This window comes from Armigeres subalbatus, chromosome 3, assembly GCF_024139115.2.
Source record: "Armigeres subalbatus isolate Guangzhou_Male chromosome 3, GZ_Asu_2, whole genome shotgun sequence".
NCBI lineage: Eukaryota > Metazoa > Arthropoda > Insecta > Diptera > Culicidae > Armigeres > Armigeres subalbatus.
Window position 1 is genome coordinate 132,638,528 of NC_085141.1, and position 14,021 is coordinate 132,652,548.

The window sequence follows — 14,021 nt, forward strand, 5'->3', positions numbered from 1 at the left end:
CGAATGTGATAATAAATAATGTTTATCAGCGGGTCTTTGCAATAGTGGTCGAAACGCTATGGCGGTATTTGCAGCATTTCGAAGTGAGTGCCGGATCCAAAAATCGCCAGCGGAAGCGCATGTCAAAATGTTAATAGGCGGTGGTGTTTTTTGCGTTTCATGCTTGGTTAATTGCGAGGGCGGATCACTCACGCATTTTCGAAGCAGTCGCAAGTATTGATGAACACATTTGCGTATTTTTGAGCATTTTTTAAATGCATTTGAGTATTGATGCAATGGAGTCCGAATAAAAATGTACTATTGGTTCAATAGTATAAACAATTGAATTACCATACAATGTACGGTATACAATAGGATACATTGTTTCTTGATGGTTGCACAGATTGTATCAACACTAAAGGCTCCGTCAGACGTTGCAAGCAAATCACTCGTGCGAGCGATGAATGATTTCTGAGAGCACTTGCAATTGCAGTCACACGTAGCAGTTTTTTACTTTAAGCAAATGTCGGATTTACTCTCAAGCAAATATAAACAAAAACGAAAAACTTGTTTTCGGCCACAAAATCTAATTTCATTCCTATTTTTGCAATGCAACACTGCCACCTGAAAATGTTTTCTCTTTTGCGAGCGAAAAATTTGCTAGTGCTGCACTAGCAAGCGCAATTTCGTTTCTGCGAGTTGAAAATTTTTAACGTTTAGCAGTCACACATTGCAAGCGAGCGTTTGCTTACGAGTTGACATTTGTTTGCATGCAATCACTTTCAGTGTAGTCAGACAGGCAAATTTTTGACAGTTGTCACTTTCTGCGAGCAAAATGCTGGTTGCGAGTGATTTACTTGCAACATCTGACGGCACCTTAAGGATACAATACATCAACATATTTCTCTAATGTAACAATACTTGCAATTGTTTTTGAAACGTTTTGACGTAGGACTTACGTCTCTCTTTACTATACTGGGTGTCATTTAGATTTTTGGAAATCAAGAGCGTTACGCTGGAAGGGAAGATTTTGAACGTTACTAGCGCCTTTATCTTTCGATGGATTTTTAAGATTTATAGATCAATCGACTCGGACACTCTCCACCATTTTGTCTATTTCATTGAAACTTAAGATTATTAACGATAAGCTATTGAAAATTTCAATTCTTGTCAAAACCAGTAAAAATTTCATATGTAACCAATCCCGTGCATTCCTAACACGGACATCAGAATGCGGTATGTCACGGGCCGTCGGGTCTACCGGAAGATTTTCTTTGTGTATAAAAGAAACAGTGCCTGCCGTGTGCGAGGCATTACAATTTGTGACAGCAGCGCGTACTGACGTGCTCGCGCATTTTTCGTTTCGTTCGTTCCTTTGCTGTGTTACACAGCGACAGCATGCAGTCAGCAGCTGTAGAACTGTCGGTGGGTGGTTCTTGTGGTGGTGGGTCTGCGAATATGCATGAAGTGGGCGCATTTTTTGTCATACTGTGCTTGATGATGGTCGGATGCAGTGGTGTCGGTTGCGATGGATGCAATCGCTCATCGCATCGCTCGGAGTTCACGGCTAGAGGCCGATGATGTCTTTTATTTTTTTGCAGAAAGCATTAGCAATTAAAGATGCACAATCAGCAATAGCATTAATATCCATTTTAGATTAGAAAATTTCGCTGTATTACATGTAAATGTTTTAAGAAAAACCTCAAAAAATAATTTCTAGATTTTAATCTAGAAATAAATTTAAATAAACTTTATCTTATTCTTTGTTTTTCGTTTTCTGAGAAATTGTATTATTAAACTTGACGTAGACTCGAAGTTTGGAATCAAAACATTAAATAATTTTTGTTGACGTATTAACAGTACCTCCTCTATTTTTTTTAGTAGGGTTACTGCTCCGTAACTTGTTTCTTATTGTTGTGATTTTTTCAGCAGTAAGCACGCATGTTAGCAAAAAAAGCAACGAAATTGGTGCTGTATTTCTTTGTTTGGAAAACGGATCAGTTCCTCTAAAATAACACATTTTTCCCCAGCCTGAAAATTTTATAAATAGTAAACTTCAAATACTATCATCAATAAGAAATCTATAATTGACCTACATTTGCTTGAGTAAATAAGGACTTAATAGTTAGAAACAATGCAATTTTAATTATGTATTTAATTATTAGTTTTATTTCCAGAAGTTTTGAATAAACAAATTGCTAATAATTCTACACGGCATGGAAGTTGTCGTTTCCAATATCAATATCTATAATCAAACTCCATAGATCCAAAAGTTATAAGTTAAATGTAAATACGTTACGTTTATACAAGTCCTACGTCTACTCGCGGTTATGTTGAAAACATTACCCATTGCTCGTTTTTGTACATAAGGTTCATACATTGATAACTTTTCAAACGTTTCTTTACATTGCATAAAAACTATTTAACAATATTTGCCTCATAGCGCCAAATATGCATTTTTTCCCCTTTAAATTGCATTGTTGAACAGTGTAGCTGTCACAACTGAGAAATCAAAATCGTATTGTTTTACTATACAAATACAATACAATCCATTGTATTTTGAACAGTTTTGTACGGATATTTCAACAATATAGGGTAAAGTGCCCAATAGTGGACCCCCAACCAATAGTGGACCCTCCAGACATTTTTGCATCATTACAGCACAATGTAAACATTTTGCTATGAAATTCCATCGGGAGAACCTACCTTGCAGTCCTATGATTTGATTACATGCATTGGAAATGGTATGGAAAGTAAAATTTAATGATTTTTTACAATTCTATAAAAAATAAACACGAAAGTGTCCATTATAGGAATATTTTGGGGGGTCTATAATAGGGAAGAAGAACGTCCCGACACGGATACAAATTTCATCCATTTGCTTCAAAAATATACATGTTTATTTCCAAAATGGTAATATGTTTGAATCAAACATATTTATTTTAAAAACCAAATTAAATCCCTGTTTGTTTTATACATTCACTAGTGGGCAGCCCCTCGCTCGCTCTTGCAAAAGTAAACAAACTCTCGAGTTCGGACCGGATCCGATCGGAAGCAGCAGATGAGTAGAAGCAAGAGTAGAAGCAGATGTTTTCTTGCTTCCAAATTAATGATAAGGATGTTTTTTAGGTACAGAAAGGTAAGTAAATGAAATATGAACGTTTGGAATTGTGAAATCTGGTAGTCAAATGCTACCAGAATATGAAAATTGGTAGAATTGATATCAAAATATTATGAGTGGCCGAACCAAAACAATAATATCCATGTTTGCTTCAAACACTTAGCTGGTTGAAACAACTTGAAACGCACATTTGATTCAAAAAAAGTTTTCGTTCGCTTCAAATGCAACAATATGTTTGATCCAAACATATTTATTTTTGATGCCAGAACAAACTGAATTTATGTTTGGATTTATTGTAGATCCAGTTGAAAACCGAACTGAGCTCTCGCGACAATCGCATTTTCTCCCATTTCCAAGTGTCGCAACTGCATCGCGAGTGGTGCGCATGATGGCGCACGACTATGGCATAGATGCGCACTACTCGCGATTCAGTTGCGACATCCGGAAACGGGAGAAAATGCGATTGTCGCGAGAGCTCAGTTCGGTTTTCAACTGGATCTACAATACCTAGAATATGTTTGTTCTTAACGTAGTTTTTTCTGCGTGGAAACGGAACATAAAAATCAAATGAAGTGTCGACTATAGGGAAGCAAATTCCTATTATGGACCCCCAATGGGGTCTACTATAGGGCGAATTCAGTCAGACTTTAAAATGTTAATTTCAACGAATAACGTCGTGTATTTGAGTGTTTTATGTATGTATCGTGAAGAGGAGATGCAGAACTTGGTATTAGATGTCAAGCAGAATTAATATGTTGAAAATTTCTACTCCTTATGACACAAAGAGCAAAATTTCGCTACTAGGGGGTCCACTATTAGGCATTTTACCCTATTAACCATACACCCTATTTTGTGACGAAAAAATTGTATGGAAAAATCTCAGATTTTGTATAGTTACGATATTTAACAACCCGTACATTCTATTGCGAAAAGTTCATTTACATTTGAGTAAATGGTTCATAACAATGCATTCTAATGTATTTCTATAGTTTCATTCACAATATGATCTATTGACAATTTAATGTTATTAATAATAGTGTTACAATAAATTGTATTGTTATTCTACTGTATTTTTTATTCGGACGACTACGTGAAAGATAAAAATGAGGAAATTTCACAAACTACTGGATGTCAATGCGATGGCCTCGGCGATGGCCATCAGTTTGAATTAGTTTATCTTTATTTTTTCACCCAAATATGGGTAAATGCGATTACTCAAATATAGGTAAAGCCAATTTTTTCAAAATATCAGTAAATTTTACCGATTTTTTGTGTAAGATTCACTAATAATATTGGTAGAATTGCAATTACCCACACACTTAAAATAAATCGCCGAATTCGGTAAAATTTTACCGAAATCTCAACAGCAGAACTGTTCGGTAAATAATTTAACTGATTTTCGGTGATTTTGACAGTTGAGCAATGGAAAAAATTACAAAAAATCTGTAAAATAGATTACCGAACAGTTCAGCTGTTGAGATTTCGGTAAAATTTACCGAATACGATGAAATGAGTTAAGTGTGCATATATGAGTGAATTAAGTACCCATAAATAGGTAAACCAATCTAAGCGTGTAGAGCATTGCTATAAACAGTGAACCACCCTCCTCCTAAAAAATGGACGTTATTTTTAAACGTTGCATAAAATCCGAACCCTCTTTGCTCTTTTCATTTTGCTTGACTCTTCCGTCGTTCCTTTTGTTCAGTGCTTCTTTCTGCTGGCGTGACTTCGGTGATCAGGCAGAAGCAGTGATGCCAGATTTGAAGACATGTCTTCAATTTGAAGACATTTGAATCTCTGTGAAGACATTTATTTTATGAAGACATTTTGAAGACTTTTTAAAACATTTGAAGACTTGCCTTCTTATTTAAAGATACTTGAAGACAATCAATAAGCCAGCGAATAGAAAATGTAATTTAATGACTAACTTTTAAATTTTGTGACGTCTATGTGTAGATCATATCGAGGATCATATTAATAATTCAAAAGTTATACATAATAGACTAATATCTCGGGCTTAAAATTTCAAACGTAAAAACACATTTACACTAGCCGGTTGATAAGGTTGACCACTGCAACACATTATAGTTATGTGCTGGTTAAATAAATCCCGATGGCAGCATTCGTTTAAATTTTCCTTGGTAGCGGTGGCATTTTCTACGTGTCTGCTAAAAAGGATTTCAATCATTGTATCAGAACTCAATGACCGATCTAATTTATTTCAAACGGCAAATAAATGCAGAATTTTACTATGAGTTATTGGGCTAGAACTATTTTTTTTAAATTTATTTATAGTTCATCTGATCTTTTCGGTATTCCCAGAATACCCGTCGAGAAAGTGAATAAATTTTGAAGAACTCGATGAATTTTCCGTGGATTTTTGAAATAAAATTTCATTGAAAATTCGTTTTAAAAAATTAATTTGTGGCAAATAAGGAGAATTGGGTCCCACAGCCCTACCTCGTTTATGTTTGCAAACGATAGTGCATCGGTCAGGAATACTTAAACCGAAGTTATAAAAATTCTGGTAAAAGTCTAAATTAAATTTCAAATTAAACAATGTTCCTTTTGATTTTTAAGTGAAATGAAAAACTGACGCGTCCAGGATGATTAACTTCATCATTCTCTGAAAGAAGTTGATAACGATTTTTCATTTTGGGACCAAAAAATCGTGTAAAATAAACAGATTTTCCCATTAATAGTTTGAGGAATTTCTCATAAAAATTCAAGAGAATTGAAATTGGATTTTTTTTTCAAATTATTTTGGAAATTTATAATAATTCCAGTATGGGCAAATAAAGGAATTCCCCCAAAATTTTAAGGGAAATTCATTTTAATTTCTACAAAATTATTTCTAAGTTCTTGCAGGAAAATCATCTGAACTTCTACAAAAATCATGTTTATTCTCACAAGAAATTTGTCTAAATTATCGTGGGATGTACTCCGGATTTGCATTTGAAAGTTAAGGAATGTCTCTTCGGATTTTCCATGTACCACATTTTTACAAAATTTTTCGCAGGAAATTATTTTCATTTTCTCAGAACATTTTCTTTACTTTCCATAGAAAATTCTTACGAATGTCGACAAGAAATTGAAATTGTTCTGGAGTTAAATGGATATTTCTCAGAATGGCCACGGTAAATTATTTTCAGTTTGTTCAAGAGAATATTCTGAAAAAAAAATCAGAGGAATTTCCTAAAAAAGTCTGCCAGAGTTTTTATTAAGGACTCTGTAGAAAATTCAGGGTGAAATCGTTACAGTTCCATGTTGAATTCTTCCTTGAATTCCTTTGATATTTTTTCAAGAAATATTTTTGGGCACTCTTCCAGTATTTTACCTGGGAATTCCTCTAAGAATTTCTCCAGTAAATATATCTCTGGAATTCTTTCTGAAGTTTCCCATGAAATTCCTCCAGGAATTCGTCCAGCAATTCCTTGAGAGATTTTTCAGAAAATTTCTCCAGAGTTTCCTTTGGAAGTACCTCTAGCAGCTCCTCCATAAGTTCGTCCAGAAATTTCTCCGTTAGATCCGCTCAGAAAAATCCTTCAATAATTCTTCCAGAAAATCCCTCCGGAATTTCTCCTGTAATTCCTCCGGAAGTTCCATTAGCATTTCATCCGGAAGTTCTTTCAGAAATTTATATGAAAGTTCCTTCAGAAAACCCTTTGGATGTTTCAACAGCAATTCCTCCGGAAATTTCTCTACAGATTCCTTTAGAAAGTATCCGAAAAACCCATCAGGAATTTATCCTGAAGTTTCTCCAGAAATTCTTCCGGAAATTTCTTCAGAAAATCTTATGGAAGTTTCTTCAGGTATTTCACGGTGATTTTTTTCCGAATCCCTACAGGCAATTCTTCAAAAATAAATTCAGGAGAATTCCATAAGGAACACTCAAAATAATTTTCACTTAGAAGCTACTTGAAAACATACACAGAAAGAAAAACCATTAATCAAATTAAAAAAATCGTTGGTTAAAATAAAAAGTTTCGTTGGTTCTTTTTCGTAGAGAGTTGTGTATGTTCAAAAAAAAAGTACGTGAACTTTTAAAACGCCAACGGTTAAAAACTTTCATGCCGCTCTGAAAATAAAAGTTCATACTTTCAAAATAAAATTGTTGCACCGTCAAACAAAAATGGTCACATTGTAGAAAAAATAGTGAAATATTTCAATACATACTGAAAACCTCTAAAAATAACATCCCAAAAAATCCTCTTCCCTTAACCCTTCATTTTTGTTTTTCCTAAAGGGGATAAAATAATTTCAATAAACAGTTTCAGTTTTTCTATGTCATGTTTAATTAAATCAATTAATTAGATCTTAACACAAACGCGATAGTGTCCTCATCCCAAACAGCAGCTGCAAGTTATACCGACAGGCCTTGATCCGGTCACTCTGCGGGGTGCGCCTCGTACAGACATTTGAGCACAGGGTTTTTTTTCGATCAGAAATCCCGCATAATCATGAACCATATGTGGATTATTTCTCAAAACGTTCATGACTATAAATAACTTTACCTCTACTGTTCTGGCTGTTATTTATACTAAAGATACACCAACCTCACCATAAATGATATTCACAGTATGGTATGTTGTTATTGGCAAATCGACCATACGGGTAATGGGCGGTTAAGTATAATTACCGTATAAAAAAGGGCATTTTTCAGTACATTAATTTCATAATACAACATGTGGTATGGTCCAGTTATAATCCGTGTTTGAGGTGAGAACAATATGAAATATAGTATGCAAATAGTAGAATTATATGACAAAAAATCGGCACACCGTATCCCTTACCTTACCTATAGTAAAAGGAAATTAGTTATCATTTTCTCTCACAAAAAAAGAATACAAGTGTTTGATACATCTTAGTTATTTATTTGTAAGATATATATTTTGATCTCCTTGAAAATAAAATATAAGCAAAGTAAAATTGAACCAGCTTGTCTTTGCTTTTTCTTTGGGCATCCGGGAAGCTGCATGCAAGAGAATCCGAAATTTACCTACAAAACACGCAGGAGGAAAACCCGTACACTATAAATATGCAGAGTACATATCTTATTAACAAAATACTTACCAATATCACGTTATTTTGGAACTAAGGGAGCTCTTCTTCCACACTTTTCGCAATCATAACTGTTGAGAATTGAAGAAAAATTTTGTTATTTAACACCATTTGAATGGATTACACAAATTTCATTACTTGCCAATGATTTTAAGTACAAAAGTAAGTAGAAAGTTCAGCAAAACAACTGAACAAGGAACATTTTGATTCCACCGAACTAGTTTTGTCCAACGAAATCAACAACAGCTACACGGGAAAATAATTCTGTGGTCTTTTAAGCATCATTGCTGAACTAATATGTTAATCGCATATTTATCATTGGAAGATATAATTCTTAACTGTGATTCAACACCGGAACAAAACAAAACTAGATTTAGAAGATACATAATTATTTCACAGCCATATATCATGTTGTTGACATACCTTGTATAAATTATTTACAGTTTATTATTGTTTATTTCGAAAGAACGGAAGATAAGGCACTATAAATAAACAATAAAATATGACATTATTACATATGATACTATCGATGAAACATGCTGTATGGTATTGATTCTATGTCAACATATAGTTACATTGTACATCTATGATTACACAATTAGCTACAGTACTCCTTAATGCGAGTGAATAGTAGCAAGAATACTGTAGATGGTTTTCATTTATGCGGGATGCCAAAACCGATTATCTGTAAGCAGTGGAAGAACTCGGATGAGTGCCGTTATCTTGATATGCTTAACTTCGATATGCTCTAATTTCAAACAATAGAAGTAACACTCAGTTTCATCTACGCTTCATCATTGAAGTGCCGGAGCCAGATTCTTGTGTTTATTGATGGAAGGAATTAGAGCACACTGGCCATTTTCATGATTACGATTAAAATAATATAAACTTACCTTTCGGTCCCGCGAAATCTTCCAGCAGCTCTGTGGTTTCCTCCTCCTGGAATAACCGCACAAGGGTTAAAATAACCATGCGTAAACGCATGTAGTTTCTTACTGCTGCTGATTTTTCTTCCGTGCTGTCATAGGCTTAGGTAAATACTTAGAGAAAAAGAGAGAAGCGATATTTTCTTTTCCTCACTTCACAATGGTTCATCGCTTGATGTTTTAAAAGTTCAAGAGCTCTTAGTTTGATAGACACAATTTTTAATGTCACGTTGGACACAAGAGAAAATCAACTTTCAAATAAAAAATAAATTTTAACTGACACTAATTTTACTTTTAATTTAAAGAAAACGAAGCAATTCTTAACAGAAAAGTGCATTACATTCTATAACACAATATTTGTTTTTTGTGTGTATGCAAATATTTTCCATGTAGTTTCGAGTGTAAAAGTTAAATGAATCATTAGTGATGGCACTCATTATTCTTAATTCACTAGAAAATAAAATAAAATTTAAGTGAATTTTCGTTTGACCATATACTTAAATTTTAAGTGAAACTTCGATAATTTTTTTCTATAGTATCCCTGTAGTTGTTATCCCGCCCACTAGAAGTGGACGAGCTCAAAAAATGAAGTAGAAAATTAATTCACATTCAAACAATTTTTTTGCAAATCGTTCTCATAATGCTTCTGCAAAATGTTTTATGAGCGATTGTTAATAAACATACATTTCGCTCTGAGAACCCCACTCATATATTTTTCATATATTCATTTTGAGTAGAATTCACTGGAAGAGTATAAAGATATTATTTTCTATGTTTTCTAATAAATTCCACTACATTTCTTATTAAGATGCACTTGTGATATAAGTAAGTTTTATTTGATTCCAGTAAAGCAGATGAAAGTTTCAATTTTTAAAGTCTACATGACTTTTTATAGTGGAATTAAAGTGACAATTATTTTGAGTGAAATTCAGTTAGAAAAATCCGTTGGAATGAATTATTGGCAGTGGCTGATTTTCTACTCGCCGCTTCCATATCCAGGCGCTAACGTATATGCGCAAATCGCCAGCATGAGTTAACCGCCAGAAATTTGTATGGCGAAAGACATCTAACGCGGGTTTTCTCAAAATTAGGAAGTTTTCATGAAAAACTATTTGGTACCGGTTATGAAGGATGGTGTCCGCTACTACGCCTACCAAATATTTTTTCGATAAAGGTGCTTAATTTTGAGAAATCGAACCTTAGATGCCTTTCGCCATACTGATTTCAGAAAGTTAACTCCTAGTGTGCCGCTGTAATTACGCTCAAAGCAGGCGATTCATTATATTTAAAGACTCATTAGAAAATCCAAGGGAAAGTCATTTCCCTTACTCATTAAGATTTAAAAGAATATTCTCTTGAATTCTAACAATTTGAGTGTTAAAAATTAAACGATACATAAAACAAGGAGATGATCGAAATTACGAACCTATTGAATTTTAAATTTTTTTCACTGATAATTTTGATATTGAAGACATTTGAAGACATTTTTACTCGACTGTGGAGACATTTGAAAATATCCCCTGGCATCCCTGGGCAGAAGAGGTTGACAGATCCATCATCAGAACGGCCCCGTCGCACTCGCAGAAAGATTGCAGTTTTTTGTGCTCTGTCGCATCAGTCATCCCGAGTTAAGCGGCGCTCGTCCATTAGGTTAAAATTATTTGCATTTTCTGATTGATAATCGCTGGTAGTGAGTTTTTGGGTCATTTTATCCACATTTGACTGGCGTTGTGCGAGTGATAAGTGCAGAATCTAACAGAAACAAAACCGCCTTTTGGATTTGCGTGCAAGACTGAATAGTGCAAACGCGATTCCCCGGATCAATCAATAATGTTCCCAAGTAAGTACCTACCTAATTTTAAAGTCTCGTCATCGGTCGGTACGTGCAAGGATATAAACGCGTCTTTCGCAGCTTTCAGTTGCACTGGCTTATATAATAATTATAGATGGGATTGCTCCTTTTTTCAAGGGATAACGATTGTCCGTTTTTTGTGTGTGGTCGCTATCTTTTGTCTGATCTAATTTTCTGCCCTTTTTTGTCTGCGAATACACTGGCGAGGAGTAGGTTGATTGAGACTTTCTTTGTTGCGACGGCGGGAGACGTCGATCCATGCACATCCTGTTAATTATCTCAATAACCTGGTCAAAAATAGATTTTTTCTTCGGAATAAACAGAATTCAGAATTTTGATTGAATCTATGTGGAGTAATTGAATGCTGAGATCCTATGTCCCTCAATCCTCTATTTGTATAATGATTCCGGGAAAAAATCGGTAATTGTGAATTGATTCATAAGTTTCTGAAGGAATCTCGAATCAAATCATCGATCATAACTTACTCCTTTTTGAATTTAAATTGGAAATTATATTTTGAAAGCATTTCACACAACGAACTTCGATTATGTTAAAAAAAATTGAAAATGTTTGAATTGTTGGTTTCATAGATAAATGAACATCAAACAACTTGTTTTTTACCTTAGATTTTGGACTTGGACCACAGTGCTATGACGACAACCGATGCAAATGTGACACAAAAAATGACTGCTTATGGGCGGTGAATGTTTATTTGGTCGGGTCGAAAAGAATGAGAATTAATGTGAAAGTTGGTTGGGATGCTTTGCGTTCAAATATTGAGTTGTGAGGATCGATAAGCAAGAAAAACTCATTCAAGATCGCACATATTATACGAAATTCATATTATCTACTTCTGCACTCATTAGGGTTAGGATAACACAAACAAATTACGATCTGTGGAACAGAGGTTCTTAACCTTTTTATTAAAGAACACTTCTTCAGAAATGAAAACTTTGGAGAACGAACTTAATTCAAATAATTGAAATTATCCTTCGGCTACTTATTTACCTTCCTTTTAAAATATAACTGAATTGTTTATTATTTCAGAGGAATATCTACGAGACTCTCATGATTATACATAAAAGCTCATTTTTCATTTTTTTGTTAAATATCTTAGCTGTGAATATTTCACAATCCTACTGAATGATAAGGTTTAAATTTTATTTAACTTCTAATAATTTTATTGAAGGTTTGATAGATGCGCTACAACTTTTTTCCGAAACTTTTAGTCTTAAAATTGTTTTTTTTTCTGGGGCTCATTTCTTTGATAAGCTGCAAAATTTTACCTACACGCTCATTTGAATCTACTCAAAAGTGAGTCAAATTTGACTCACTTTGGAAAAAAGTGGAACAGCTCACTTTTGAGTAACCGTATGTTTACTCACTTATGAGTATTGTAGCATTATGCCAAAATTAGAGTAAGACCTACTCACTTTTTCGCTATCCAAAGTGAGTAGATCTTACTCACTTTCGAAAATGATGGCTGCATCGATTGATATTGAAATGGCATATTTTATTTAAATAAAAGAAGCTATCCGCCTCGCTTATTTCATTTAATAATTTATTATTTGAATTGAAATACAGCATATAAATTTCCAGTGACCGTAAACGTCGTGGAAAGGTTTCTTCTAAGGTTGTTTGACGAAGAACTAGACGAGTCTGATCCGGAGGGGGACTATAGGGGGTTTATAAACCCGAGACCGAGACTAAATCGTCAGTCGCGAAAGTGACGCCCATGCTTTGGCCGCGGGTATCTTCATCCAATTCTGCGTATGTCTAGAAATAAGAATCGAGGATAAAATAATAACAGAATTAAAACATTTAGCAGAACCAAACATTATTACCTGCATCAGAGCTACCTGTTTGTTCAGTTTGATCTGGACCTAGATTTCCAACTGAACGTAATCGTCGCCGGTGCCAGTTATTGACCTGTTTAAGACCCTTGCCACGGAGACTGATGCGGGTGTGCTACGATGTGTCAGTGTCCGAGACCACCTGGATGGTTTGATTTTCGTAGACGCCCTGCACCCGTATCCTGCCATAGAGGACCGCTTGTGAGAGGAAAATTATTGCTTCAGAGTGCACATCGGAACCGTGTCGCTACACTTCTATACGCTGTGAATATAAATTTAAAACATGGATAATTTCATAACGCATTACAATGCAATGGAGAAAACGCATTTTTATTCCTCTATCCATCCAACGTTGACAAACTAATTGCATTACAGAGGAAACAACAATACAACACTAATTTTGTCGGATGCTTTTATCAACATGCGTATCCACAGTTGGAAAATAGCACGTAACGAGTCTAGTTCTTAGAGACTTACTTGAAATTAAGAGATCCTTTTTTGGATCCGTCTGTCTATCCCAAATGCCGGCCGGCACTATAGGACGGATACCCGCTTCCGCATGACTATCTGTCGTCTTCAGGCACACTCCACATTCAATATCTTTAATATACAATCACGGTCCCTGACAATACCGACAGTTGAAACGCATCACAAATGGTCCGGAAGATACTCTCCATTGCGGTTCCGTTGTAATACTGGCCCTTGGCGGTCCGGGTGTCGGTTTGCATCATGATCCGGTACATTTAGGGCATATATCCATGACACTTGGGCAAAAGTCAAGTTCCTGGGCACCATCAAGTTTCATTAGTTCCTGGGCGACATAAAAGCCATAATCGGAGATAATATATAATCAAATCCGGCCTTGAATCCTCCGTCGTCAAAAAATCAACAAAACAACTCCAGATCGATCGAGCTGCGGAACTACCAGTTTCTGCAAGAATCCTTGCGGACCATGCCTAGCCAGATCACCACCACCACGCTCTGCTCACCACATCAAATTCACAACAAAACTCAAAAACTTTATAAAAATATGAAATTCTTTTAATGGAAAATTTTCAAACTGTTTGACGGTTTGAAAACAATTACGCAAAAGTGAGTAAACCTTTAAACTCTGACAAGTGAGTGAAAATTGACTCACTTGATAAATATAATGTTACTCACTTTTTGACATTTCCATCAAAATGCTAAAGTGAGTCACTTTGACTCACTTTTGAGTAGATTCAAATGAG

The 14,021-nt window shown here is 34.9% G+C and overlaps 1 protein-coding gene and 2 long non-coding RNA genes across 3 annotated transcripts in view; 1 reads left to right on the forward strand and 2 right to left on the reverse strand.

Annotated features, from left to right (window-relative positions):
• Positions 1–4,715: 4,715 nt before the first annotated feature.
• Positions 4,716–14,021, forward strand: part of LOC134219462 (bleomycin hydrolase) — a 35,512-nt gene continuing 26,206 nt past the window's right edge. Inside the window, exons 1-2 of the mRNA XM_062698193.1 lie at positions 4,716–4,848; positions 10,630–10,927. Coding sequence (XP_062554177.1) covers positions 10,918–10,927 — 10 coding nt within the window. The 5' untranslated portion in view covers positions 4,716–4,848; positions 10,630–10,917. The remainder of the gene's footprint in view (positions 4,849–10,629; positions 10,928–14,021) is intronic.
• Positions 8,391–8,848, reverse strand: LOC134227088 (uncharacterized). The gene is made up of 3 exons (XR_009983608.1): positions 8,737–8,848; positions 8,585–8,643; positions 8,391–8,528 (listed from the first exon to the last, which is right to left on the reverse strand). It is a non-coding gene; the product is annotated as an uncharacterized LOC134227088 (long non-coding RNA).
• Positions 12,560–13,980, reverse strand: LOC134225672 (uncharacterized). The gene is made up of 3 exons (XR_009983302.1): positions 13,270–13,980; positions 12,784–13,054; positions 12,560–12,715 (listed from the first exon to the last, which is right to left on the reverse strand). It is a non-coding gene; the product is annotated as an uncharacterized LOC134225672 (long non-coding RNA).